Below are 27,994 nucleotides of genomic sequence, written 5' to 3'. Positions count from 1 at the left end.
GAAAATTATATTTGTAATTCAAATATTACATCAAATAAATTAAAAATGGCTACTTATGTGGGTGGCAAGCCACCCAGGTGCCGAGGCAAGAGATCAAGGGCATGAGCTGTTCCAGTATAATAAAATATATCAAGTAAGAATAGTTATACTAGATATAGATAATAGATATGATGATATATGAATATCATTAATCATTAGTTTGTAGCAATTATTCTTTATTCCAATATTATAATAATCCTTGCTCTACAATTATAACCTAGGAAAAACCAGGCCATACAGAGATAGGAGCTGAGGGGACATAGTGAGAAGTGACCAGAAGGCACGAGTGTGAGCCCTCTGTTATGCCCGGGCAGGGCCACCAGAGGGCTCCTTGGTCTAGCGGTAACGCCAGCGTCTGGGAAGATGCCTTTGCCAAGCGGACCGTGGTCTAGCGGCAGCGTCAGGGCCAAGGAAAGACACCCGCTACTTAGCAGACCGGGAAAGGGAGTCTCCCTCTGCCTGGGGGGAGTTTAGAGAAGACTCTACTCCTCCACCTCTTGTGGAAGAGGCCCACCCGCGTTTATTCAGAGGCCTAACTATCTCCCTGTGATGCTATGCTTCAGTAGTCACACTCCTAGTCTGCCTTCATGTTCCATCCTGTACACCTGGCTCTGCCTTTGAGATAGCAGTAGCAAATTAGTGAAAGTACTAAAAGTCTCTGATATGCAGAAATAATGGCGTAAGCTGTCTCTCTCTCTCTCCTCTCTTTCTCTCTGCCTCAGCTGCCAGGCAAGGAAGGGCCCCCTGTCCAGTGGACACGTGACCCACGTGACCTTACCTATCATTGGAGATGGCTCACACTACTTACCCTGCTCATTTGTCTTGTATCCAATAAATATCAGCTCAGCCTGGCATTCAGGGCCACTACTGGTCTCCACGTCTTGGTGGTAGTGGTCCCCCGGGTCCAGCTGTCTTTTCTTTTATCTCTGTCTTGTGTCTTTATTTCTACAATCTCTCGTCTCCGCGCATGGAGAGAAAAAACCACCAACCCTGTGGGGCTGGACCCTACATACTTATATTCTACCTTCACCTTCACATTGCTGGTAGACATTTGATTGCTTCCCTCTAACTTTTAAAAAATTATTATGATTGGCTGGGCATGGTGGCTCATGCCTGTAATCCCAGCACTTTAGGATGCAGAGGTGGGCAGGTCACTTGAGGTCAGGAGTTCCCAATATGGTGAAATCCCATCTCTACTAAAAATACAAAAATTAGCCAGGCATGGTGGTAGGCACCTGTAATCCCAGCTTTTTGGGAGGCTGAGACAGGAGAATCACGTGAACCCAGGAGGTGGAGGTTACAGTGAGCCGAGATCACACCATTGCACTCCAGCCGGGGTGTCGCAGCGAGACTCCATCTACGGAAAAAAAAAAAAAAAAAAAAAAAAAAAAAGAAAAAAAAGATTATGATTAAAACCATTGTAAGGAACATTCTTGATATGCATATTTTTGTACTGATTTAATTATTTCATTAAGATGTTCCTAGAAGCTGAGTTGCTGGAATAAAGGGTGTGAAATCTTCAATTTGGGCACAGAATGTCTACTAGAAATGTCATACGAATTATACTCCCACCCAACCTGTCTGGGAACAAATATTTTTTCCAAATTCATGCCAATACTTTATTATTCCATTTAATCTTTGCCAAATTAGTCTGCCAAAAAAGTATGTAATCAAAAACTTTTTGCATTTCTTTGCTCTAGAGTATTATTGGCCATTACCTCATATATATAGTTATGGCTCTTTGACAATTCTTCTGTATTAATTGCCTTGTTCATGTTCTTTTTTCCTTTTTTAAAAAAATTTGAATCCTCATCTTTACTGATTTCTAAAAGAGATGTTAATAAATTGAGTCTATTTCAATCCTTCTCATATGTGGTGAAACCACTTTATTTTCTCCATTTATTTCTTTTTAAATCTATTTTTTTCTGAAGCAAGACTTTTTCAATTTTTCATAGCCACATTGATCAATAATTTTCTCTACAGTATCATTTTTACATGGCAATGAAAATAAGATAGAAAAATGTTCCAAATTACAAAAGTAGCAAAACATTTGAGACTATCTAAACTTGAATGAATAGAAATATATTCCATTTTCTTGATTACTAGGAAACTTTGCTTTGATAAACTTTCAAGAAAAGAGCTTTCCTAGCAAGTAATGCAAAAAATCACTTACTCCGACAGTTTGCTTTTAACATTTCAAATTATATGTCAATGTGAAATATATTGATTATAATGTGTGAGATGGGAATTTAATCTTAGTTTTTTTACTCCAAATGGTTAGTGAGTTGACCCACATCACTTTTTCAATAATCTATTTAACAATAAGCCTTTCTCACTGATTTGAAATGGCAGTTTTTCATATCATATTCTTGGAAATCATCTTTTGTTGGTGTTTAGCTAGCTATTGCTGTATAACTAATCACCCAAAACTTAGAAGCTTAAAACAACAAAATTTATTATTTCTTGTAGTCTGTATGTTTACTGGGATCAGCTACATGATTTCATCTGGAGCTGAAGTCATCTAGGAACTTCACTGGCCTGGAATGTTCTCTCATATGTCTTATGTCTCTAGGCAAGGATGACTGGAAGGCTGGGATAGCTGCGTTGTTAGGAAAGATGGGCATCTCTTTTTCCATGTGGTCTCAGGGCCTCTCACTTCCTACTTCTCTTGGTTTCTCCATTTGGTCTAACAGGTTAGCTGCATGTCTTAGTGTCTAAGGACTCTTCAAAGGGCAAAGCTGAAGCTTCCAGGACTTTGTATGGCTTATTTTCTGGAAGTGGCACAGTGTCACTTCTGACGCATTCTTTTCGTTAAAGAGAATCACAGAGTCAGCCAAATTCAATGTGGGAGGGAAATATACAAGCCTGGAATACTGGGAAGTTTAGTTCATTGGGGGCCATCTTTGAAGACTAGCTACCACCAGTCGCTAACTGTTCTTTTCTGAAATTGAATACATCATAACTTTGTCAGAAATTTTCATGCCTTCCAATGAGTAAAGTTTTATAAAGTTCTATTTAGTCAACATGCATACAATTCATATACAGTCATGCATAACATAAGAATGTTCCGGTCAACGATGTACTGCATATACAACTGTGGTCTCACAAGTTTATAATACTGTACGTTTACTGTACCTTTCCTATGTTTAGATATGTTTACACACACAAATACCATTGTGTTACCATTGCATACGGTATTCAGGACAGTAAAATGCCACACAGGTCTGTAGCCTAGGAGAAATAGGCTATACCATACAGCCTAGGTGTGTAGTAGACCATATCGTCTAGATTTGTGTAAGAACCCTCTATGATGTTCACACAAAGACGAGATTGCCTAAAGACACATTTCTCAGAGCGTATCCCCATCATTAAACCATGCATGATTGTATGTATTTTCCTTGTGGATGTAAAACTATTTTCTATATTACTCACAATGTATATGAGATGATTTGTCGTATTAAAGTATATTAACTATATTGCTAATTTAAAAAATAACAAATTATTAGACCCATATCAGTTCCTCTTTGTAAAACTGTCAGAAGAATGTGCACCTAATGTTAAACCCGGGTATCTCTGGGAATTGGGGTTACAGCTAATAGATCATTTTCTTCAGAGGTATTCTGATTTATCTTCAACTTTCACGTATTGAAAGCCAGCAATGATTTTGTATCCTGTTGGCGAGAAATTTTCTGCAGGTCGTTAGTAGTATTCCCTTAATATTCTGCTGGAATATATTTCGCAGTCATTTTCATTTCGCAGAATTTTCCTTTCTCATCTACAGCCTTCGGTGAAACGGATATGAAACTTTACTTTTCGTATTGGTGATTCACAGCAGTCACCCAAGCTCCGTAGTTGAAGCAGAAGCTCTTCAAAGATCCCTCAGGGTAGGGCGGTGGCCGCGACGCCTTCTGGGGACTGTGGTCCAGAAAGCCGGCGCGGGTCTCGGGAAAGCCCCGGGAAAGGCGGCCCGGGGGCCTTTCTGCGCATGTGCCGTTCCTGTTTTTCACCTGGACGCGCTTCCGGTTCGACAGGCTCTTCCGGGTGAGGGTCCTTCAGAACCGTGAATGCCTGGTCCCACCGTGACTTGGACCTGGTGCGAACTGCAGGCGAAGCGGGTGCACCCACAACCTATAGGAAGGGCTGGCGGCGAGCTCCGAGCACTCGGGCGTCGGAGGGAACGGTGGGGCCGGGCGGAGCTGTCCTCGGGTCAGCGGAGGGTGGACGCGCGCTCTCCTTGTCTTTGGAGGGAGGGTTTCCTGTTGTCGGGAGGCGAGGCAGCCAGGGCAGGATTGGGCTCCTGACCTGCAGGCCACGGGGCGGGCTCTCTCTAGGGCCCTGATTTGCCTGAAGAAGGCGCTTGGTGAAAGTGAAAGGTTTGCGCATCCAAGTAGCTAGAGCCTCTTTCCAGAACTTCTGCTGATGCGCTTAGTCCTGCAACCATTGATTGCTATAGCTCAGCAAAGTTCATATCACGTTTCGGAAGAAGGATGTGAGCTGGAATGGGCAGGATCCAGATTTGACGGGAAAAGACACTTCACTGGAGGTATCTGCGAGAGTCCTGGGTTGGAAGGAAGGCCTACTAGTTATAAATAAGGAAATGATCTCTTCATCACTTCCTAAACACATACATGTCATTCCCCACCATCTCCATCCTCTGTTTATTCTGAGCTGCACCAACCATGTTCATCACCTCACGTGGGATTTACTGAGTTTACCCCTTACAGAGCTACACAATAGGGGTAAAGGAAAGACTAAAATCCAATTTATCTTGTTATAAAATTACGACTTCATAAAGATTTTATTCAGTAATGCAGTTTGCTAGTGACAAAGCCAATAACTGAATTCTGGTCCTTTGAGTACCGGTCAGGGCTTTGTCATCTACCACATTTAAGTTACCTACCACAAGAAGTTTCTTAGTAAAAGGTCCTCTTGTGAAACTGCAGCTAAAGGAGACCAAACTGTCAAAAAGACAAACACCTTAAACACTTTCATTCATTCTCTCTGGATTCTGTCATCTCTAGTGGCTAAACACATTAGTAGGAAAGTAGGTAAGTGACAAAATATCATTTTCCTATTCCAAGAAATCTTTTAATCCTAGAATCCACTTTAATGCCAAAATAGTGTTCCAGACTTTGTATATACTAACTTTCGTTGACCTAGTCTTCTATTAATTGGACTCAGAGGTTTTCAGTTTTTTTCCAAAGGAGGCGTAAATTCCCAGTAATTCAGTAGAAAACATTTGTTGACAGTAAGAAAAGCTCTGTGTGACCATTCTAGAACTATAAATGGACAAGTGAACGTTTCCTCAAGCTGTTGCTTCCTGAACCAGACTGGTCAAAGGGCCATGTTTTTAAATGGGTGCGTGGCTGTCTTTGTAGGTAACTGTAGAGCTGCTGTGTGAGCCAGATTGCTCATGCCATTCCCCATTCTTCCTTACCCAGCTCTGCTTTCAACACTCTTGGCCCTTTCTCAGGAGAACCTGAAAATGAACAAATTTCAGGTAAGTTGCTCAGGGATTTACTTCTCACATTATACTGTGAACTTCAAGAGGTTTAGAGTAGTTTGCAGATGAAACTGAAATTATAAAATTCAGCATCAGAGTATTCGATCAATACTAGAAAAGTGGACATAGATATACAGAAATCATATATTCCTATAGACTTACTCAAATGGTTCCAGAAAGCCCAGACAATATGATAGCCCTTACACTGGATTTTTGTGTGGTTTTCCCATCAATTATCTAAAAATTTTCTTGGATGATCTTTCAGTAAGTGAAGTAGAGGCAGCTCTGCCAAAAACAGCTGGGAAAGAAATGCTATGGGTTTCCTGTGACTTCTGTACCCAGGCAGAGCACAGTAATTACAGGGAACCAATCCAGTGTCATCCGAACAGGCAGCATTCAGATGGTTCTCTGTGATTTCTATGATCCAGTGATAAGACCTAGAATAAATGGATAAAACCTATTACAAATAGAATAATATTCTTCAAATAATGCCCTATAACTTTATTGCAGCTGTACTTATAAAACAAGTTCTAGAGGGAACAATTCAATATTCTGTAGGTAGAACTTCTTCACTTGCCTGTCTCATTTCAACCCACTTGATACAGTCTTATGTCTGCCCCCACCACTCTGATGGATCTGTTCTGGAAAAAGGTACCAGTAACCTAAATGTTTTCAAACCCAATGAGTATTTTTCAGTTCATACTTTACCAAACTCTTTGTTGCATTTGACAGTATGACTGCCCTCTCCCTAATATGCATCTCTGATAATGTCTGTGGTGTCACTCACTTGATTCTCTTTGTAGCTCTACAATCACGTCTTTTTTCTTCTTCTTTTTTTTTTTTTTAATTGAGATGAGGTCTCACTATGTTGCCCAGGCTGGTCTCGAACTCCTGGGTTCAAGTGATCCTGCCACCTTGGCCTCCCAAAGTGCTGTGATTACAGGTGTGAGCTGCCATGCCCAGCCTGTAATCGTGTCTTTTTTATATCTTTTATACAGTCTTCTCTTTTGTTTCATGAACATTGCTGTTCCATTGTTAGCCCATTATTCTTTCTGATTTTTTTTTTCATGCCCTTTGTGGTTTTGCACTTGTGAGTCTTTATGCTCTGAAATATTTCTGCCTCTGAGAACCTCAGCTTGAGATTCTTGCTGAACATCTCTACAAGGATGTCCAGAAGGCACATGGAGTCCTTGTATCCAACATGGAAATAATATTTACAACTTGCTCGATGTACTGCTGCTTCTTGATTCCCTATCAGTGCTGCTTCCATCAAGCCAGAAAATGAAGTCTATCTTTTTTTATTTTTTTGAGACGGCAGTCTCACTCTATTGCCCAGGCTGGAGTGCAGTGGTGCGATCTCGGCTCACTGCAAACTCTGCCTCCTGGGTTCACACCATTCTCCTGCTTCAGCCTCCTGAGTTGCTGGGACTGTAGGCGCCTGCCACAACACCCGGCTAATTTTTTTGTATTTTTAGTAGAGACGGGGTTTCACCGTGTTAGCCAGGATGGTCTTGATCTCCTGACCTCGTGATCTGCCCGCCTCAGCCTCCCAAAGTGCTGGGATTGCAGGCGTGAGCCATTGCGCCCAGCCTGAAATCCATCTTAATTCTCCTTTTCCTCACCTCCTACCATACCTGTTTGTCGAGCTTGCTAATAACATTTCTTGAATTTGTCCTTTCGCTTCCTTCTCGTGCCTCAGTTTCTTGTGGGTCGTCATAATATTAATAGCTTTCTCAGCAGTCTGCCTGGCCCCTTCCTCTTCCCACCTCAAGGCTGTTGTTCACACTGACCAGTTCCTCCAAAATGCCAGCGTGATCATATCTTAATACAGAAATGACTTAAGAGGTTCCACACCACTTATGGAATACAAGTTCAGCATCCTTGGTATGACATGTAAGGCTATTTATGTCATGACCGTTTCCTGCTTCTTCTTAATTCCTACCACTCTGGACCTTTCACTCAATAACTGTATATTGATCCAACAATTGTGTGTCATACGCTATGCTAGATGGTCTACATTCAATTTGAATGAAGGAGATACTGTCTCTGTCCTCATGGAGCTCACATGCTAGTGAAAAAGAAAGATATTACAGAAACAGTTCAAACTCTGCTGAGGTGGTTCTCAACTCCGCCAGACCCATACCTATTTACAGAACATACTTTCTTATGAGCTATATTGGGATGCAAACCTTCCATATTCAGCCATCTCCTTTATCTCTCTTAGTTAATGCCACCCACTCACACCAGGCTGCCTCCTCTTTTAGACTTGGATGAAACCACACACCATAAGGTGTGGTACCAGCTTCCTGAGGGGCCAGATGGTGGAGCCAGATGATGCAACCTGGAAGTGTGGGCAGGTTAACTCACTGGGTGAACCTTGAATGAAGGGAAATGGAAAATGAGAAGGAGGTGGGCAGATGAATTCACCATCCTTTCTCTCTTCTGTGCACTATTTCAAGATTAGTTTCTCCTGGTGGTTCTCCCGAATGTGTCCCATGTGCTGACCCCATGCTCCTGCTAAGGAAACTTGCCCCTCTTTGGGGCTTGTAGTGAGGTGGTGGGCAGCATGCTAATGCCTCTCATATCTCATTGTTTACATCCTTTCTTTCCTCCTCACCCTCACTGCCCTGGCTTGGAGTTCCCAGATAAAATGATACAGACTGAGTCCTTGCCTCAGTCTCTGTTTTCTAGAAATCCCAACTAAAAGCCATCCTCCCTTTATCCTGTTTTGGAAATCATAGATAATATAACCTACTTGTGTAATTTTTAAAAAATCGATAGAACTGGCCGGGCGCGGTGGCTCAAGCCTGTAATCCCAGCACTTTGGGAGGCCGAGACGGGCGGATCACGAGGTCAGGAGATCAAGACCATCCTGGCTAACCCGGTGAAACCCCGTCTCTACCAAAAAATACAAAAAACTAGCCGGGCGAGGTGGCGGGCGCCTGTAGTCCCAGCTACTCGGGAGGCTGAGGCAGGAGAATGGCGTAAACCCGGGAGGCGGAGCTTGCAGTGAGCTGAGATCCGGCCACTGCACTCAGCCGGGGAGACAGAGCGAGACTCCGTCTCAAAAAAAAAAAAAAAAAAAAAAAAAAAAAAAAAAAAAATCGATAGAACTCAATATAGAGGAAAAATAAAAACATAAAGTAATTTAAAATGATATGTATCTTAATACAGACTTGCCCAGATATAACTATAGTAAAAGTCAAAAGAGAAGTCTCGTGTTTATACAGACTACTTTTAGGTTAAATCTCTATGAATGTAATTACAGGTTCTCACTGATACAGGAGTGATGTGTTATGATTCGAATACTGTACATAACATTGCCATTTGTGATATTTTTCAAGAGTGAAAATCCCTAAAGTTCCAGTTCAAATCAAATTGTCCTTGATATACCCACTATTACATTGAAGAAAATTTAATATACATAAATATATATATATAAATACTATGTGTTCAAGTGCCAAATGGAGTAAGATTCTAGGCTCAGATCATTATAAACAGATTTTTCGCTTATATGACTATTTAAGATTAGAAAGTTATACAGGACTTGGGGCATTTCTTTCCTGTAGGAGAAGGTACTGCATGTTGCAGTGTCTCTATCATCCCTCCTTCCCTCTCCCTCCACCAAATGCCAGCAGCATCCCACAGAACCCCGATGGCCAAAAATGTCTCCACAGATGTGCTACATGCCCCTGGTGGGAGGGACCACCCCCACTGAGCCCCTCTGAAGAATGATGGTGGTCTGCATTTAGTCTCCTGAACATGTCCCAAATTTTACACTCTTGCTTTTAATCATGTTTCCACTGTTTGCTCCTTGACATTCTACCCCTTTTCTGTCTACGTTGGGACCATAGCCAGGAGCCATCTCGTCATAGGACCCATTCCTGTCCCCATATTCTGTGTCCACAGACTGTGTGTTTACAGAGCAATGCTGGCCCTTTTCATCTCTGCATTACGTATAGGGTCTGGTCATTATCTGTCTACCTCACAAGTAAGACTATTGGCCTTTAAAGGTGTGGGCATATCTCCTTAGTAGCCGTATGCCTGCTCATAGTAGTGCTCATCATTTCTTTTTTTGGGTAATCTTGTTTTGTGTGAAACAGTGAACTCTCCTCTGCTCTGAAGGGATCATCGTTCTACTTACAGTGGTGCTTGCAGAGTGGACCTGAGTCACCGGGAGAATCGAGTTTCTTTTTCTTTGTCATAAGCACCTTTCAGTTTCTCACAAAGTGAACACATTCACTGTTCTTACTTTGGACTTTCTGCTGTGAAGTGCACTGGGTCTGCCTTAGCGAGTACAGAACTTTTTAGTGAGGGCTCTTCCCTGGCACTCTTTCCCCTGGTGTTTTGTTTCTAGTATTTTTGCCATTCTTTCTAGTCATTAAGACCTTATATGCCTATTGTTGTGCCTATAATTATAACATACTCTTTACCTTCAAGAAGCTTATAGGTCCTTTAGGCTGGGTGCGGTGGCTCACGCCTGTAACCCCAGCACTTTGGGAGGCCAAGGCGGGCGGATCACGAGGTCAGGAGATCGAGACCATCCTGGCTAACACGGTGAAACCCCATCTCTACTAAAAATACAAAAAAATTAGCCGGGCATGGTGGCGGGCACCTGTAGTCCCAGCTGCTAGGGAGGCTGAGGCAGGAGAATGGCGTGAACCTGGGAGGTGGAGCTTGCAGTGAGCTGAGATTGCGCCACTGTACTCTAGCCTCGGAGACAGAGCGAGACTCCATCTGAAAAATAAAATAAAATAAAGAAACTTATAGGTCCTTTAGAGGAAGTAATTCATGGAGGAAATAAAATGGATAATGTAACTACTTCTAGTTTATGTGTAAGAGACAGTTAAGTGGTGATAACAGGAAAGGCCTCATTGAATTACCTAATGAAGTGTGTCAGTAGAAAGATGTATAGCAGATCAAAGAAAAGAAAGACTGGGGTGACCTAGGATGGTCATGTGGGTGAGGTGAAACATACAGCAGGCCGAAGCCCAGGTGTCTGCGGAGGTGGAGGCAGCATGCCTATTTTTTACTGATTTATTTTTAAATATGAAGAATGAGAAAAATACACAAAATACCTGTGTTTCCTTCACCTCACTTCCCCTGATCTTTCAAAACTATATTATAGTGATCAGAACTGGGAAATTCACATGAATACAGTACTATTATCTATCTTATTCAAATTCTGCTAATTATTTTCCATGAATATCCTTTTTCGGTTCAAGGATCCAACCTAGGAACCCAAGTTGCATTAAATGTCCTGTCTCCTTAGCCTGTTGCAACCCACAATGGTCCTTCTTTGTCACTTACAACCTTGACACTTTGCTGGCTAGTTATTTTGCAGGGTTCATCCTAGCTTTTCTTTCCCCTTCCGCTTCCCTTTCCCTTGTTTTCCTTTTCCTTTGTTTTCTTTTCCTTTTCTTTCCTCCCTCCTTTAATTTCTCCCTTTCCTTTCCTCTTTCTTTTCTTTCTTCCCTTTTTACATACTTAAACTTATTTAACTTGCCTAATTTTTGAAACGGGGTTTTGCTCTGTCACCCAAGTTGGAGTGCAGTGGTGCAATCATAGCTCACTAAAGCCTTGATCTCCTCAGCTCAAGCAATCCTCCTGTCTTAGCCTCCCAAGTAGCTGGGACTACAGACATGCACCACCACTCCTGGCAAAAAAAAAAAAAAAATTGAGACATGAGGTCTCACTATGTGGCCTGAGCTGGTCTTGAACTCCTGAGTTCAAGCGATCCTCCCACCTCGGCCTCCCAAAGTGCTGTGATTACAGGCGTGAGGCACCACACCTGGCCTACCGTTTTTCTAAGAATCAAAACCATATAGAAAGATGTTTTAGAGAAGTGTCACTCCTTCTCATCTCTTCTACTCTGTTCCCATCCATCTATTCTTTCCATCTGTCTCCACCTCTCCCCTGAATGTAACCAGTTTCATGAGTTTCTGGTGTATCCTTTCCATAATTTTTTTTGCACATGTAGTGGTTGTATGTGGTGGGGTTTTTTTGTTTTTTTTGAGATGAGGTCTTGCACTGTCAACCCAAGTTGATGGAGTTCAGTGGCACAATCTCAGCTCATTGCAACCTCTGCCTCCCAGACTCAAGTGATCCTCTTGCCTCAGCCACCCGAGTAGCACATGCCACCATGCCCGGCTAATTTTTTTTTCATTTTTTGTAGAGATGGGGTTTTGCCATGTTGCCCAGACTGATCTTGAACTTCTGAGCTCCAGTGATCTGCCTACCTCAACCTCTCAAGAGTGCTGGGATTATAGGTGTGAGCCACCACACCTGGCCATGTGTGTTTTCTTACATCTCCTTTCTTACATAAAAGGTAGAATATTATAGATATTCTTTAATACTTTGCTTTTTTCACTTCATATCAGTTCATGGAGATCTTCCTCATTATTTATGCTTTCAAATATTGCTTCTGATCACTGTGGTATCTCTCCTCTGAGCTCCAGAACGATGTATCCAACTACCAGCTAGACATCTCTACTTCCTGACTCAATAGATACTTCAAGCACAGCATGGTAAACATCAGTGCCTTCGTTTCCTATGCTCAATTCTCTTTTGTGTTTTGTTTTCCTAATCTCCACATACACTACTAGCATCAGCCCAGCTGATCATGTGAAATAATCTGCACAATACATCTGCACATCAAATAGTGGTCAACTCTCCTTGCCTCCCATTATGTAGGACTGATTTTCTCCTTCCCATTTCCCAGGAACTACCTGTGCTCATGTCCTTTAGTGGTGTCTTAGTTTTCTTCCCCTCTAAGTTGACCTTTAAGCCAGTTTCCATTTTTCTAGAGTAGGGGACAGCAAATGTTTTCTTTAGAGTACAAGATCAAAATTTTTGGCTTTGCTGGCCCTGTGGTCTCTGTCAGATTTCCTCAGCACAGCTGTTGTGACATGAAAGCCGTCACCGACTGTGTGTAACAAATGATCATGACCACATTTGGCTCCCAGTGGCCTACATTTTGCCCATGGACTGTAGTTTTCCAACCCCTGTGCTCTAGAGCATTGTTTCAAAGTACACATTTGGTCACAAATCTCCAGTCCTTGCTTACAAATACCTCTTTATGGATTTCCATTATTTACAACAGTGGTCTCCAAAGTGGAGGATAGGGAACACCCCAGCAATTCACTGGACTTCTATTCTTGTTAGTATTTCAGCCAAAAGAATGAAAAAATAATTAAGCTTTATTGATATTAATGTATAGCTGGAACTAACTTGGAAATATACTACAATTCTTAAGTAAATGTACATTAGCGTATGTGCAAGAATGTTTTGCTGATGTGTTGTACTATCTGAATTTTAAGACTACTAATTAGAAAAAAGAGTTCCTCTATTCTCTGGCCTCTGTCCCACTCCTCACTAGCCTTTCCTGTGGAGAGATTGTAGTTCTCAAACTCCCTGTGTGGTGTTTTGTGTCTGTGTATTTTCTTAATGGCTACAGTCCTATAAAGCGTACTGTTTATATTTCAGGATTAAAATTATTATGCCCTCAAAGAAGGGGTAACAAAAATGGAGCAAGCTTTCTTCTTTTGTGATCACCCTTCATCTTTTGTGTATGTCCAGCATTGCTCTTTAAAGATGTACATTTCTATTTTTGTCACCCTGTCAGAATATATGCTTCTTGAGAGCAAGATTAGTATTTTATGTGATTAGTAATCCAGGCAATTGGTATAGCTCCAGGACATGGTATAAGCTCAGTACAGTTTTAAAATTCATTTTAAAAATGAACACAGTGACGTATTTTTAATTTTCTGCCCTCCCACAATTATATCTCTTTATAGTTTTCCATTAGCCATGGCAGTGGTCTGCTTATAGTTTATGTTACCATACACTTGATATCACTCAATTTAACCCCAGATTAAACATTTTCTTTCAGAGATCAGTTTCATTCCAGGACCTGACTGTGAACTTCACCCAGGAGGAATGGCAGCAACTGGATCCTGCTCAGAGGCTCCTGTACAGGGATGTGATGCTGGAGAACTACAGCAACTTGGTCTCCGTGGGTAAGGACGGTTTCCTTGTACAACTCCCAAGAGCATACATTTCTTCCGTGTTACAAAAACATGTTGATTTCTAGAATTTAATTATTTAGCTTTGAGCATCAGGGGAGCAAGATGATTAAACTCTTTTAGACGGTAAAGTTTGTGTATGTATTCACTGCCCTTCCCCTACCCTTCACTAAAATGTTCTAGCTTTACTGAGCTATTGCTGGGCATCTTCATTGCACAGCTTCTGAAGCTGTACTTTGTGCATTCTTCAGAGTCCCTGATGTCCAAAGATCTTGGTCCAAGTTCTATAATTTCCCATTAACAGGGTATCATGTTAGCAAACCGGATGTGATTTTCAAATTGGAGCAAGGAGAAGAACCATGGATAGTGGAGGAATTCTCAAATCAGAACTACCCAGGTAAGTAAATGATAACTGAACAGGTGGAACCAATGGAAATGAGAGTTCCATGGTGGTCACTGGTAATAGTTGGCATGGTAACGTTTTTCATGAATTTCTTTTTGTTGGCCCCAGACCTTTAGAAGTGATTGAGGTTGATTAACTGTCATGCTATGGACATCTGAAACATTCTCCCCAAATAAATAACTGAAATTTATAAAGATTTTTGCCACTAAGTTACCTATCCCCAGAATTCAAGTTCCTCTTTTATCACACCTTAAACTTTATTTCTGTAGCATTCTCTGTTGCCTACCTTGCCCCACCCACCATTGTCATAGGCTTGGTTTATATTTCAGACATTCAGAGATCTGTCATAATCTTTTTAATTGTCTTCAATTTTTCTCTACATCACTTAACAGAAGTAACGCGGTTTCCCTTTCCATTCTAAGCTTCTCCGGGATCTGGAGTAGGGTGAGGCAAACAAGGTGCCTGGCATGCAAAATTTAGGAAGACACTCAACTCTCAGGATTGTGCAGGTGTCCTGGGTATCCTGCTTGCCTTCCTCTAGTCCCAGCTCTGCTCAGCCCACAATCTTACTTCCCTTTGCATTGTACAAATTCGAGAGTTCCATGTCACTGCAAAAATTTCACATTCACCCCTTCCTTCTTGTGTGTTTTGATAATAACTGACCATCTTTCTGACATCTGTTTTAACTGGTCTCACTGTATGGCTCTCTTTCTCTAAGTGCTTGTTTGACTCTTGTCTGTTTTATTCAACAGTCCATCAGCCACACTTCCAGCATACTTTGTGTACTATTCCTTGTGACTGTTTACTTTTTCCACTCAATGTTTAGTGGTATTTGTAAAGTGTCAAAGGTACTTGTATTCTTTGCTAGTTTCCTCTTCCTTTACCCCTGTTAAATAGTGGCTGGTATGGATGGATTTGCTTTTTAGTATTTTTTGTTTTTGTTTTTCTTCAAATCAACCAAGTAAGAGATATTTGCACTTGAAATTTGTTTAATCTTGAAGGCTGGGCCTGAAGTCTAACCCCCAAAACAGTGCATTTCTAAGGAATTCTCATTTCATAGCAAATACATAAAGACTCACCAATTACTGTTAATTGTGTTCCTTTTTCTAGAAGTTGATGATGCCTTAGAGAAGAACAAGGAAATCCAGGATAAACATTTGACACAAACTGTATTCTTCAGCAACGAAACACTGATTACAGAAAGAGAGAATGTATTTGGGAAAACACTTAATCTGGGCATGAATAGTGTTCCCTCAAGAAAAATGCCCTATAAATGTAATCCAGGAGGAAACAGTTTGAAAACTAATTCAGAAGTAATTGTTGCAAAGAAAAGCAAAGAAAACAGAAAGATTCCTGATGAATACAGTGGATTTGGGAAGCCGCTACTCCATACTAAGCATGAAAAAAGTCATTCAGGAATGAAAAATTACAGATACAATCCAGTGAGGAAAGCCAGCAATCAAAATGAAAGTCTTATTCTTCACCAGAACATTGAGATTTTGAAACAACCTTTTGACTATAGTAAATGTGGGAAAACCTTCTTCAAGAGGGCAATTCTCATTACACAGAAAGGGAGACAGACTGAAAGGAAACCAAATGAATGTAATGAATGTAGGAAAACCTTTTCTAAGAGATCTACCCTCATTGTACATCAGAGAATTCATACAGGGGAGAAACCATATGTTTGTAATGATTGTAGGAAGACTTTTCGTGTGAAGACAAGCCTCACTCGACACCAAAGAATTCATACTGGAGAGAGACCCTATGAATGCAGTGAATGCAGGAAAACCTTCATTGACAAATCTGCCCTCATTGTACACCAGAAAATTCATGGAGGGGAGAAATCTTATGAGTGTAATGAATGTGGAAAGACCTTTTTTCGGAAGTCAGCCCTGGCTGAACATTTCAGGTCACACACAGGGGAGAAGCCTTATGGATGCAAGGAATGTGGAAATGCCTTCAGTAAGAAATCGTATCTTGTTGTACATCAAAGAACTCACAGAGGAGAGAAGCCAAATGAATGTAAGGAATGTGGGAAAACCTTCTTCTGTCAGTCGGCCCTTACTGCACATCAGAGAATTCACACAGGGGAAAAACCCTATGAATGTAGTGAATGTGAGAAAACCTTTTTTTGTCAATCTGCCCTCAATGTGCATCGAAGAAGTCATACAGGAGAGAAGCCCTATGAATGCAGTCAATGTGGAAAATTTTTATGTACGAAATCAGCCCTCATTGCACATCAGGTAACTCATAGAGGAAAGAAGTCTTATGAATGTAATGAATGTGGGAAATTTTTCTGCCATAAGTCAACACTCACTATACATCAGAGAACACACACAGGAGAGAAACATGGTGTGTTTAATAAATGTGGTAGAATATCCATCATGAAGTCAAACTGCAGTCAGTGTAAGAGAATGAACACAAAGGAGAATCTTTATGAGTGTCGTGAACATGAGCATGCCATCAGCAAAAACTCACACCTCATTGTACATCAGAGAACTATATGGGAGAGACCATATGAATGCAATGAATGTGGGAGAACCTACTGCAGGAAGTCAGCCCTCACTCACCATCAGAGAACACACACAGGAGAGAGACCCTATGAGTGTAATGAATGTGGGAAAACCTTCTGTCAGAAGTTCTCCTTTGTTGAACATCAGCGAACTCACACTGGAGAGAAACCATATGAATGTAATGAATGTGGGAAATCCTTCTGCCATAAGTCAGCCTTCAGAGTCCATAGAAGAATTCACACAGGAGAGAAACCATATGAATGTAATCAATGTGGGAAAACCTACCGTCGCCTGTGGACTCTCACTGAACATCAGAAAATACACACAGGAGAGAAACCTTATGAATGTAACAAATGTGAGAAAACATTTCGCCACAAATCAAACTTCCTTTTACATCAGAAATCCCACAAGGAATAAATTCCAGCAAAGTAATAAATTCCAACAAAGCAACAAATCAAATAAGTTACACAATGCAAAACTGTGAGTATGTATAGAGAAGTAAAATCTTATAATGAGTATGGAAAAATTTTCTGCCATAAGTCCACCCTCACTATAACATCAGAGAAATCATGTAGGAAAGAAATACTTTGTTTAATAATTGTATTATTCATTGTGAACTATGAAAATATTCAACAGCAATTCAAAGGTTATGCCAAATGTGCCTCCCTTTTAAAATAATGAAACAAACATTATTTAAGTTAAATTGTTACTTGGTTCCTCCCTACAGTGTTACTTGATAGTGTATGTTATGAGGTGTGAGGATCTGACCTTCATTTCAAATCAATACCATTGTTTGATAGTTGAGTAATTTGCAGTTTCTCAATTTATGGTATATTTTCAGATTTGGCAGATTTTTTGTTGTCTGCTAACTCCATAGTCTTCTAGTAGCAGACTATATACCTTTATCTGCAAAGATGACAACTCAGGAGCACTAACCATGGTACTCTATGCACCCATGGTAATTATACCCCAGGTGAGCCTTTGGTAAAGCTGAGCCAATGAAAGCCCTTCCTAAGACCTTTCTAATGGAATGTAGGCACAGGATGACTAGTTCGTGATCCTGAAGCTTTCAGCCAAGTCAAGAAAACAGCAATTGCAGTAGGAAAAACATGGAAAAATAAGCATTTTTGAACAACAAAGAGAATTTGGATGATGGTTGAATCCAAAAAGTGTTTATTTCTCTGGTTTTAGTATTCTCTCATATCTACTCAACCCCATCTACCAGTGGTTTGATTATGTCAATTAGTATGTTTTCAAAAATCTCTTGGATTTCCTAATCAACATGTTCATTAGAGGTATTCTTTAGAAGTCACTGATCAAATTCTGAGAACAAAAGACCTCTGGGATGCTGATTAGGATTACATTGTGTGGATATATGTGATGAGGTAGGATTGTCACTTTTATGGGGTTATTGGGAAATGTTTACCTTTTAAGTCCTGATTTCCATGAGTGGGGTTTTCCCTATACCCATTCCTAGCCTCTCTGCCACATTATGCATTCTGCCCCAGGGAAGATGAAGTGGCCTTATCTAATTGGTAAGACAGTGATGGGTAACTGGGTTTGCTCAGCTGAACTGTCTGTTCATTGTGGGCTGTCCTGTAAGCACAATTTCTTGTCACAGGTATTGCCTGTGATTGGTAAATTGGTCTAATTCTGTCATTCAGCTAATTGGCCCATTAGCTGAATGGTCACAATAAGTTGCATCCTCCAACTCAATTTGATCAGTAATAAAAGTTTCATCCTGCCCCCTGTCTGCTACTTAATTTTTTATTGTTTAAATGGGGGTGGAAATTGTGCTATTTATTTGGGGCCCTTCAGAGAACCCAATATGAACATGATTTATCAATTTATTCACTTTTTATGTCCTTTGGGACAGATAAATGTATGTGTACACACATACACATGTGTTAATATATATAAGTATATACATATGTTTAAATGTGTGTGTGCCTATACTGATCTTGGTCTTGTGAAATGTATTCATAGTCACTTCAAAGATTTGGTTGCTATTGTGAAAGGAATTATGTTACCTTTCACTTTGACACTAATGGAGTAAAGAAAAACAAAAATACCTAATTTTTGTGCCAAATTTATCTAAATTTATCCCTTAATGTTGGAACAGTCTTTTCAAATCTTATGAAAAATGTAAATTCACAAGTCCAAGAAGTTTAATGAACCCCAAGCAGGATAAAAATGAAGAGCACAAACCAGATACCAAATTTCAAGACATAAATCAAAACTAGTTTAATAAAGAATATCTTAAAAGTAGCCAAAGAACAAAGACATGATATAGAGGGTGTATTCATCTCCTAGGGCTGCCCTAACACAGTACCTCAGACTGGATGTTCTAGAACAACAGATCTATCTCATAGTTCTGGAGGCCAGAAGTCAGGTTGGGGTGGTGTTGGCAGGGCTATACTCTTTTCTGAAGGATCTGTTCCAGGCCTCTCCCCCTGGCTTCTGATAATTCTGTAGCTTGTGGCAGCATAACTTCACATGGCGTTCTAAGTGTGCCTATTTGTGTCCAAATTTCCCCTTTGTATAAGGATACTAGTCATTGGATTAAGGGCCTGCCCTACTCCAGTATGACTGCATCTTAAATAATTACATCTGCAACAATCCTCTTTCCAAATAAGGTCACATTCTGAGGTACTCAGGGGTAGGACTTCAACACACATTTTGGGGAGACAATTCAACCCGTAACAGGTTAATGTACTATTTATTGTTGTGTAACAAATTGTCCCCAAAATTAGCAACTTAAAACAATAAACATTTACTATCTCATTGTTTTTGTGGTTTAAGAATTGTAGAGTAACTTGGCAAGGTGGTTCAGGCTCAAGGCCTTTGAGGTTGCTGTCAAGAAGTTGACCAGGGATGCAGTCGTGTAAAGACTTGACAGGACTGAAGGATCCACTTCCACCATGGCTGTCTCCCATAGTTGTTAGCAGGAGATCTCACTTCTTCATCACATTGACCTCTCCCTAGGGTTTCTTGAGTTTCTCACAACATGGCAGCCGGCATTCATTCCTCAGAGTGAGTGATCCAAAGCCAGTTTCCCTTATAACCTAGCTTTGGAAAACTATCACTTTCACTGTATTTAATTAGTCACATAGACCAACCTTGATACAGTGCCGAAGGGGATCACACAGGAGCATGAGTACCAGGAGGTAGAGACCTCTGGAGCCATGTCACAGGCTAGCTACCACAGGCAACCACCATAAGCATGGAGTGGTTTCAAGAAAGGTGAGAGGAGATACGCTGAAAAGAGTTAGTACAAACAGCCTTTTCAAGGAATCGTACTAAAGGCAAGAGAAATAACATTGTAGCTCGAGAGTAAAGTGTAGTCAAAGGAGGCTTCTTTCTATAGATAGAGATAAATGCATGTTTATACACTTATGAGAAATCTTCCATAGAGAGGGGGAGATGTTGGAGTAATGTTCTGCATAGGTGAGATAGGTCGGAATCTGTATGTAAGGGGGAAGGGTAACCTTTTTAAGAGAATAGGCAATGGTCATGCCATGCCGGCTCACACATATGGGTTGATGTGGTAAAAGTTGTGAATTTATTTTAGAATTGTTTCTATTTTTCAATGAAATGGGGGATAAGATTATATGAGAGAATGGGAGAGTTATAAATCGGTATCACTGATATGACACATTTAGTTTGTTTTGCCAGATTATCTTCCCATTTGTCTTTCACTACAGTGTTGTGGAGCATTTGTATTTTTGTTCTGTCAGTTACTAATATGCTGATATCTTTATATAGTGCCTTAATATCCCTGTTATTTGCAGGGAATAAGGGAAGATAGTATATTAGTTTCTAACTGTCAGTCAATAATGAAATTAGTTGATAATCTCTTCTTCCGTCTTCTCTCCTTGTTCACCTGGAATCTAATTTAAAATGAGAGCTTAGTCTTTAAGATGGACATATCAGTCTCTGAATTATTATATGTTCATAGTTTGCCTATGGGCTTTATGTATATTTGAAGATTAGTATGACTGGTTAGAAATCCCCAGCTAACTTTCTTTGCATATCCTAAAACACATTGTTCCATCATGTCTAGACCAAGTGTTATTCTTCAGAAGCCTGATGCTCCTGGATACTCTGTCCCTCCAGAACCACTGTCTGCCCCACTCCTCATGCTTGGGGCAGACCTCTATGAACTGCATCAACTGAGGTCTCTTGCCATCAAGTGTCTGGTTGAGACCTTATTTGTGGCTCTCTTCTTCTGCAGCTAGAGCTATTCCAAGATCCCAAAAGTCATTTCCTTCCTGCATCACTTAGAGTTCAATCAGAGCAGCAGAGCCATATGTATGTTCTATAGATGACAAAATTGTTATCAAGATTTGACTCCAGGCTATTATGGGAAGCCTGTTATGTGACTGTCTTCATGGCTGATGCTGGCACTTTAATTCTGCAGGCCAAGCAAGTAGGAAAAGTGAACACTAAGAGAGAGAACAAAGACAAGCTGGAACCCCCAGACAAAGCTGTGGTAGTTTTTACTGTCTTCTACCTAAACGATGTGGGTGTCCTACAGAGGTTGGTGCCATTTGTGGTGTTGCTAAGCACACACATAGCCCAGGAGCTAGAAGAGCTGGAGGAGATCCTGGGGAAAGGAGAGCAGCCACAGGCTTGTCTACTGAGCCACGCCACCAAGAACCAGCAGGTAAGAAACGTGTTGAGGGCAGAAGCCTTTCTAAGCCTAAAGACAAAATGATTTCTCCTCTGCCACCACCCTCCAGATCTCACACCAAAATGTCCTCTGTGACCCACCCTCACTGGAAACATACAAGGAAGGGAGTTCTAGGGAACATAGAATTCAGCTAAGCCAAAGTGACACATTTCAAAGGCACCACACTCCTGCTTTCCCTTCAGGGCTAGGGATGGTGAATCCCTTGTTGGTTTCCCGCAACCCTTCCCACACTTTTGTAGAGAGTCTCTTCACTCAATTTCCTTTCACTGCTTTCAAATGAGCTATTTCTTAATGGGACTGATTCTGTAACTGGTACCAGAAATGGCCCCAGGAAAGAGATCCTCAAAATGAAAATGAGATTCTGGGGAGTGGAAGAGGCCATGCAGCAGCCATGCCTTTGGAGACAAAGCAGACACTGTTGTAACATGCCTTAGGAAAGAGTGGTAATCAGGTTTTGGCCTGGCAGTACAGCTAGTGCATCATGGAGACCCTATATTGAAATTACATGGGCCTCCTTTGAAGGAGCAGCTTGACATATAGGTGAACAATTTCTGAGTCTCCTGGGCAGAAATATGACTTAAGGGATTATATTGGGAATTCATAGCACCTTACTCAACTTTGAGACTTAAGCCAATTCCTAGACCCAAAGTGGCTACAGGAAGACCTTTTAAGAAGGTTCCTGCAATGTAGCCATAGAAGCATCATGCAGCTCTTCCTCCAGGCCTTCCCAGGGGTATCTGTGGTCACTTACCACCATGGCCATGCATCAGGGAGGACATACCCAGACTTCTGTGGGGATTTGGATATTGGCCTTGATTATATGAATTCTTGCCATTCCCAAACACTACAGTGGCCCACAATCAGAGTGGAGACTTACGAAGGTCGGGAGATAGATGAGTCTGGGCCTGAATCCAACTCCCAGAGGGTTTCCTTCTGCCAGTGGAAACACGCCAATCCTATAGTTATTTCTTAGTCCCCGAATGCTACAGACTTAGTGGCAGAATCCTTGTACTGGTTCCCTGACAATGGAGGGAATACTCTTGTAGGCCATGATAATTTAAAAGTTATCCAGACTAGATATGTTTTGGGTCAAAAGGTGGGGGATAAGAGATAGCCAGTGATTTGATGCAGATACCTAACATTGTTTATATGAGGTACATGGATCATATTCTGTGCTGACTCCAATTTTGCATTCTATGGAAGTTATCTTCAGAGATAATTTAATCTTTAAAAGAGATAAAGCGTTCATTCAACAGCCATTATCTTGTGTCCCCTCTTATGAAGACAGTGATTGAACTTAGGACCACCCTAAACTAGTATTTGATCTTGATTACATCTTCAAAATGATCCTATTTTTAAATAGGGTCACATTCATGAGCACCGGCATTAAAACCTCAATATATCTTTAGGGAGGGATATTCAATCCACAAACGTTCTTTTAGATTTGTATCTCCTCAAATATGTAAGAATGAAAACAATATAAGGAATTATTAAATGCAAAAGGTGCATCATTTACATTAGTGTGCAGATGACATTTTAAGCCTAAATTGAAGTATTTAACTTCTCTCTCCCATCTGTTATTTTTGCTTAAACAATAGAACTGTCATGTGATTTTAATATTAAAACCCCAATGAAAATATAAAACTTTCCGCGAAACTTTCCAATGAGAATGTTATGAATGGCCTGAAGTTTACATGATGGCTATTCTTTTAACCTAACATTTACATGATGGGTATTCTTTTATCTTTTTTACACAACTGGAGACATTACGGTTAGGAATTAGTGATAGTTCCTGAGAAATACGGCAGAGATACAAAGTGTTAGATGTCAATAGAAAATTAAATTTTTGAGTTTGGTGATGGCAAATTTGGGCTATGAGGCTTTTCAGAACAAGTTGTTCTGGTGTGTCCTAGAAATCTTTTCTTTTCTCACTATAGACTTTAGTTAGCAGTTTGACCCAGATAGGAGCCGTGTTGGAAAGTCTTTATATATTTGAAACATATGAAATGGTTCCTGTTTAACTTTAATCCAAGGTTTTTTGTTTTGTTTTGTTTTGTTTTCACCGAAGGTTTTAAGCACCAAAATTAGAGATGACAGGTCCTGTGCATAATTTGTCTTTATCCCAATAGCCATTCCCATTTTTATAATAGTCATAATAATATTTTCTTTGTACTCAGCTAAATTATTTCAGTTGCATTTTTGGCTTATATATAACTTGAGATCTATAAAACTAATGTGTCTGTTATTTGTAAGAAGTGAGCTATGTATACATACACCTTTCCTTAGAGACAAACACACTGATGCCTCAACACACAAGTAATGAGGTAGATGAAAAGGAGGCACACCTGGGGATTATACAACACTTGAGCTCTGCAGCAGCTCTTGTCATGTCTGAGAAAGCAAAGAAAGATGAGAGCATGAAGAAACTAAATAGTGTCTATGGATTGAGGCCAATCCTACCTATGCCCATCCCACTTGGCTAAACATAGGCAAGTTGCCACCAGCGTGTATGAGAACAAATTCGGGAAAGTGTAATTTGACTTCTGATACAGGGCTCAAATGTATTCAATATTACATGCTAGTGTTTGCATGTACTAGCTTTTAAGACATACAACAAGAAATCAATTTCAAATAACATAATATTCCCAGTAATAGGTTCTCCATATTCTGAATCTAAGGCCTAGAATTGTTGCAATTTTTCCATTTCTTCTTGATTCTTTAGAAACGTAAGAGTGGTGCAAACTATTCAGGGAAGCTGGGTGTCTCAGTTATATCCATTTATTTATTTATTTATTTATTTATTTATTTATTTTTGTTTGTTTGTTTGTTTTGGAGACGGAGTCTCACTCTGTCACCCAAGCTGGAATGCAGTGGCATGATGTCGGCTCACTGCAACCTCTGCCTCCTGGGTTCAAGCGATTCTCATGCCTCAGCCTCCCTAGTAGCTGGGATTACAGGCGCATGCCACCATGCCATGCTAATTTTTGTGTTTTTAGTACAGACAGGGTTTCACCACGTTGGCCAGGCTGGGCTCAAACTCCTGACCTCAAGTGATCCACCCACCTCGGCCTCCCCAAGTGCTGGGATTACAGGTGTGAGCCACCGCGCCTGGCCATTTAGACAAGGCAGCAGAAACCATCTTATCCACAGACCCAAGGCCTTTGGATTTCTCATGTCACCCCTCCTAACTCTTTGCCCTTGAGTTCAGATTCATGATCAGCTTTTTGCTTTTCCCTGTCTACAAGCAAAGTTCTCCAAAACTTCTAATTCATTCAGAAGAGATGGCTTTTGTTTTCCTTACTTATGCTTAAATTAGGGTTGTATCATCTAACCTACAAAAGTTGGCATCTTTGGATAGCTGCCTCTATTTAATTCAGTGAAAGTAAATTATGGACAAACAGCAAAACGAATGTTCACTGCAGCCTGCTAGCTGCCTCTTAGCTTATCACTGCTTACCACAGGAACTGCCTTGTCCAATTTCAAATTTAGTTGAACACATTTAACAATTCTTTTTTTTTTTTTTTTTAAATTCGGAGTCTCACCCTGTCGCCCAGGCTGGAGTGCAATGGCATGATCTCAGCTCACTGCAACTTCTGCTTCCTGGGTTCAAGTGATTCTCCTGCCTCAGCCTCCCAAGCAGCTGGGATTACAGTTGTGCACCACCACGCCCTGCTAATTGTTATTTTTTTTTGTATGTTTAGTAGAGATGGGGTTTCACTATGTTGGCCAGGCTGGTCTCAAACTCCTGACCTCAGGATCCACTTGCCTTGGCCTCCCAAAGTACTGGGATTACAGGTGTGAGTCACCACGCCTGGCCAAAGACTCAAGTCAGTGCAATTTTAAAAAGTACATTTCTGATCACATCTCCATTTCTTCAACATTTACGTATTTGTATTTCCAAGATATTCCATACAGCATGAATCCGTGAAGAATTAGGCTTCGACTAAGAATCTTTCTGCATTGAGCTCTTAAGTTTAGCAAAGGGTAAGTCATCTCTAAATATCTTTCTTCATCTTCCTCTTTTTTTAGGGTTTCTTTTTATTGTGAGTTATCTGATGTCGAGAAAGCTTTGAGTTTAAGCTAAAAGCTTTTCCACATTGATTACATACGAAGTGTTTCTCTCCTGTATGGATTTTCTTGTGTTTATTAAGATTTGAATTATTGTTAAAACACTTTCCACATTCACCACATTCATAGGATTTCTCTCCAGTATGAATTTTTTTATGTTGATTAAGTTTCCAGTTAAGGCAAAAGGTCTTTCCACATTCATTACATGTAAAGGACCTCCCTACAGAAAGAGTCTGATGTTTAGTAAAGTTTGACCGATTTTTAAAGGTTTTTTCACAAGTCGTACATTGGTAAGGTCTCTCTCCTGTATGAGTTCCTTGATGTTGTGTTAGATCTGACAGACGGACAAAGGATTTTTTACAATTACTACAAATAAAAGGTTTCCTTCCAGTATGGATTTGTTGATGGCGAGCAAGATCCATGCACTGGGCAAAGGTTTTCTTACATTCATTACATGAAAAGGGCTTCTCTCCAGCATGAGTTTTCTGATGTTTATTAAGATTTGAGATGCTTTTAAAGGAGTTCCCCTTTTTATTGTGAGTTATCTGATGTCGAGAAAGCTTTGAGTTTAAGTTAAAAGCTTTTCCACATTGATTACATACAAAGTGTTTCTCTCCTGTATGGATTTTCTTGTGTTTATTAAGATTTGAATTATTGTTAAAACGCTTTCCACATTCACCACATTCATAGGGTTTCTCTCCAGTATGAATTTTTTTATGTTGATTAAGTTCCCCGTTAAGGCGAAAGGTCTTTCCACATTCATTACAGGCAAAGGGCCTCCCTATAGAATGAGTTTTCTGATGTTTAGTCAAGTTTGACCGAAATTTAAAGGTTTTTTCACAAGTCGTACATTGGTAAGGTCTCTCTCCGGTATGAGTTCTTTGATGTTGTGTTAAATGTGACCGACGGACAAAGGTCTTTTTACAACTACTACAAATAAAAGATTTCTTTCCGGTATGGATTTGTTGGTGGCGAGCAAGATCCGTGCGCTGGGCAAAGGTTTTTTTACATTCATTACATGAAAAGGGCTTCTCTCCAGTGTGAGTTTTCTGATGTTTATTAAGATTTGAGATGCTTTTAAAGGATTTCTCACAAACATCACACTTGTGGGGTTTCTCTCCTGTATGAGTTCTTTGATGTAGAATAAATTTGGAGTAAGGATTGAATTCCTTTTCGCAATAATTACATGGATAATATTTCTTTCTAGTATGAATTAATTGATGTTGAGTTTTTTCTGAGAAACAGGGAAAGGTTTTTCCACAAAAGTTACAGGAAAAGGGCTTCCTTTGAGTATGAGTTTTTTGATGCCAAGTCAGGTTTAGTCTATTGCCAACATGAAACCTCTGATGTATAGAGAGGGATGAGAGAAACCTAAAGGCCTTTTGACATGCATCACATTTGTATGGTTTCAGTCCATGGTGCATGCTCTGATGTTGAATAACCTGTGAAGGTCTGTTAAAAGTTTCACCACATTGGTTACATTCAAAGTGTTTATATAGCATACAAATTCTCTGGAGTATTGTAAATGATGAGTGATGCCTAAAGCCCTTTGTATTTTCACCATGTTTGTGGGCTTCCCCTACCTTATGGATTTTCTGATGTCTAGTAAGTTGTGAGATATGCCCAAAAGCCATGCCACAGTCATCACATTCATAACGCTGGACAAAAGTACGATGTGTTCGGTATTCTCCATGGTGAAAGCTTTGTCTGAAGGCATTCCCAGATTCACTGAGGGCACGAAACGTTGCCAGTGCTGGTTGACAAGCTGTTAGGAAAACAATATGAGAAAAAAAGAAAATCAGAACTGGACACTGCAACATATACCAAGTTAATTAGGAAAGTGAGGGAAAGAAGAGTGTAGTGACTGGACACTTTAGAGGGGTAGGATGAGAAGTTGGGAGTTTGTGGAGGTGGAGAGGCAGATAATTGCTTCTCCAAGTACAAGAATGATTTAAGTGATCAACAGTGGCCATTGAATTTTTTTCTCTTTCTTTAAACTTGAAATAATTATACTTGTGATTGCAAAAATGGCTCAATGAAATTTTAACAACCAAAGCAGAAAAGCTTAAAGAACCTAAAAAGAATCACGTGAAATCCTAAGCATGGATTAAAGTTTTGTTTTCATTAATGCCCTTTAAAATATTTCTGTGTGGTATAGCAATTTGTGAAAGTGATTACACTTTAAATATTTTCCTTTGAACATCAAAATTGGGGATGTTTGTGAGTAAATATACATCTGTCTTATCAATTTGATATTTAATGTTTTACTGTGCAACAGGGTCATTATTGATTGGGCCAGTGTTCTATTTGGATATTTGAGTTATACTTATTTTTGTTGTTGCTAAGAACATTAAGAGCAATCTTAAATCTACATCTTTGTTAATTTGAAATATATTCTAGTATGTTCTAGTACCGATGCTTAGAAATGAGAGTCCCAATTATATTTTTGGTATATACATGCACTGCACTCAAGTTCTTATATTGCATGAACACACCATTATTTTCCAGTATCTTGATAACCCTAGACTATCAAACTTACCTTTATATAAAACTGTGGTGTCATGAGTTCTAGCATTTTTTTGTAATAAAAACATCTAGAAACTGGTTAACTGAAGAAAGAAATTTGAGCATTCCTACACACATACGAATTATAGATTGAGCATTTCTTTTTTTTTTTTTTTTTTTTTTTTTTTTTTTTTTTTTTTTTTGAGGCGGAGTCTTGCTCTGTCGCCCAGGCTGGAGTGCAGTGGC

The 27,994-nt window shown here is 40.2% G+C and overlaps 1 protein-coding gene across 7 annotated transcripts; it reads left to right on the top strand.

Annotated features, from left to right (window-relative positions):
* Positions 1–4,055: 4,055 nt before the first annotated feature.
* On the top strand, positions 4,056–18,228 carry ZNF334 (zinc finger protein 334). Of its 7 annotated transcripts, XM_030913890.1 has the most exons (7): positions 4,056–5,087; positions 5,481–5,539; positions 7,807–7,951; positions 11,718–11,870; positions 13,434–13,560; positions 13,871–13,963; positions 15,080–18,228. In XM_030913890.1, the coding sequence occupies exons 5-7, from the start codon at positions 13,527–13,529 to the stop codon at positions 16,897–16,899; spliced, it is 1,947 nt and encodes a 648-aa protein (XP_030769750.1). In that variant the 5' UTR covers positions 4,056–5,087; positions 5,481–5,539; positions 7,807–7,951; positions 11,718–11,870; positions 13,434–13,526; the 3' UTR covers positions 16,900–18,228. The 7 variants fall into 7 exon arrangements, with proteins under 7 accessions (XP_030769750.1, XP_010382477.1, XP_030769746.1 ...); XM_010384175.2 differs by lacking the exon at positions 7,807–7,951; XM_030913886.1 differs by lacking the exon at positions 11,718–11,870.
* The last annotated feature ends 9,766 nt before the right edge of the window (positions 18,229–27,994 follow it).

Source organism: Rhinopithecus roxellana, chromosome 13, assembly GCF_007565055.1.
Source record: "Rhinopithecus roxellana isolate Shanxi Qingling chromosome 13, ASM756505v1, whole genome shotgun sequence".
Taxonomy (NCBI): Eukaryota; Metazoa; Chordata; class Mammalia; order Primates; family Cercopithecidae; genus Rhinopithecus; species Rhinopithecus roxellana.
Note: the sequence above shows the minus strand (reverse complement) of the source record. Positions and strands in the feature narration are given on the sequence as shown.

Excerpts from the sequence above, each read along its gene's own strand:
- ZNF334 (XM_030913887.1), top strand. Across the intron at positions 13,561-13,870 it reads CAGCAACTTGGTCTCCGTGG|GGTATCATGTTAGCAAACCG; the intron begins GTAAGGACGGTT and ends TCCCATTAACAG. Across the intron at positions 13,964-15,079 it reads CTCAAATCAGAACTACCCAG|AAGTTGATGATGCCTTAGAG; the intron begins GTAAGTAAATGA and ends TCCTTTTTCTAG.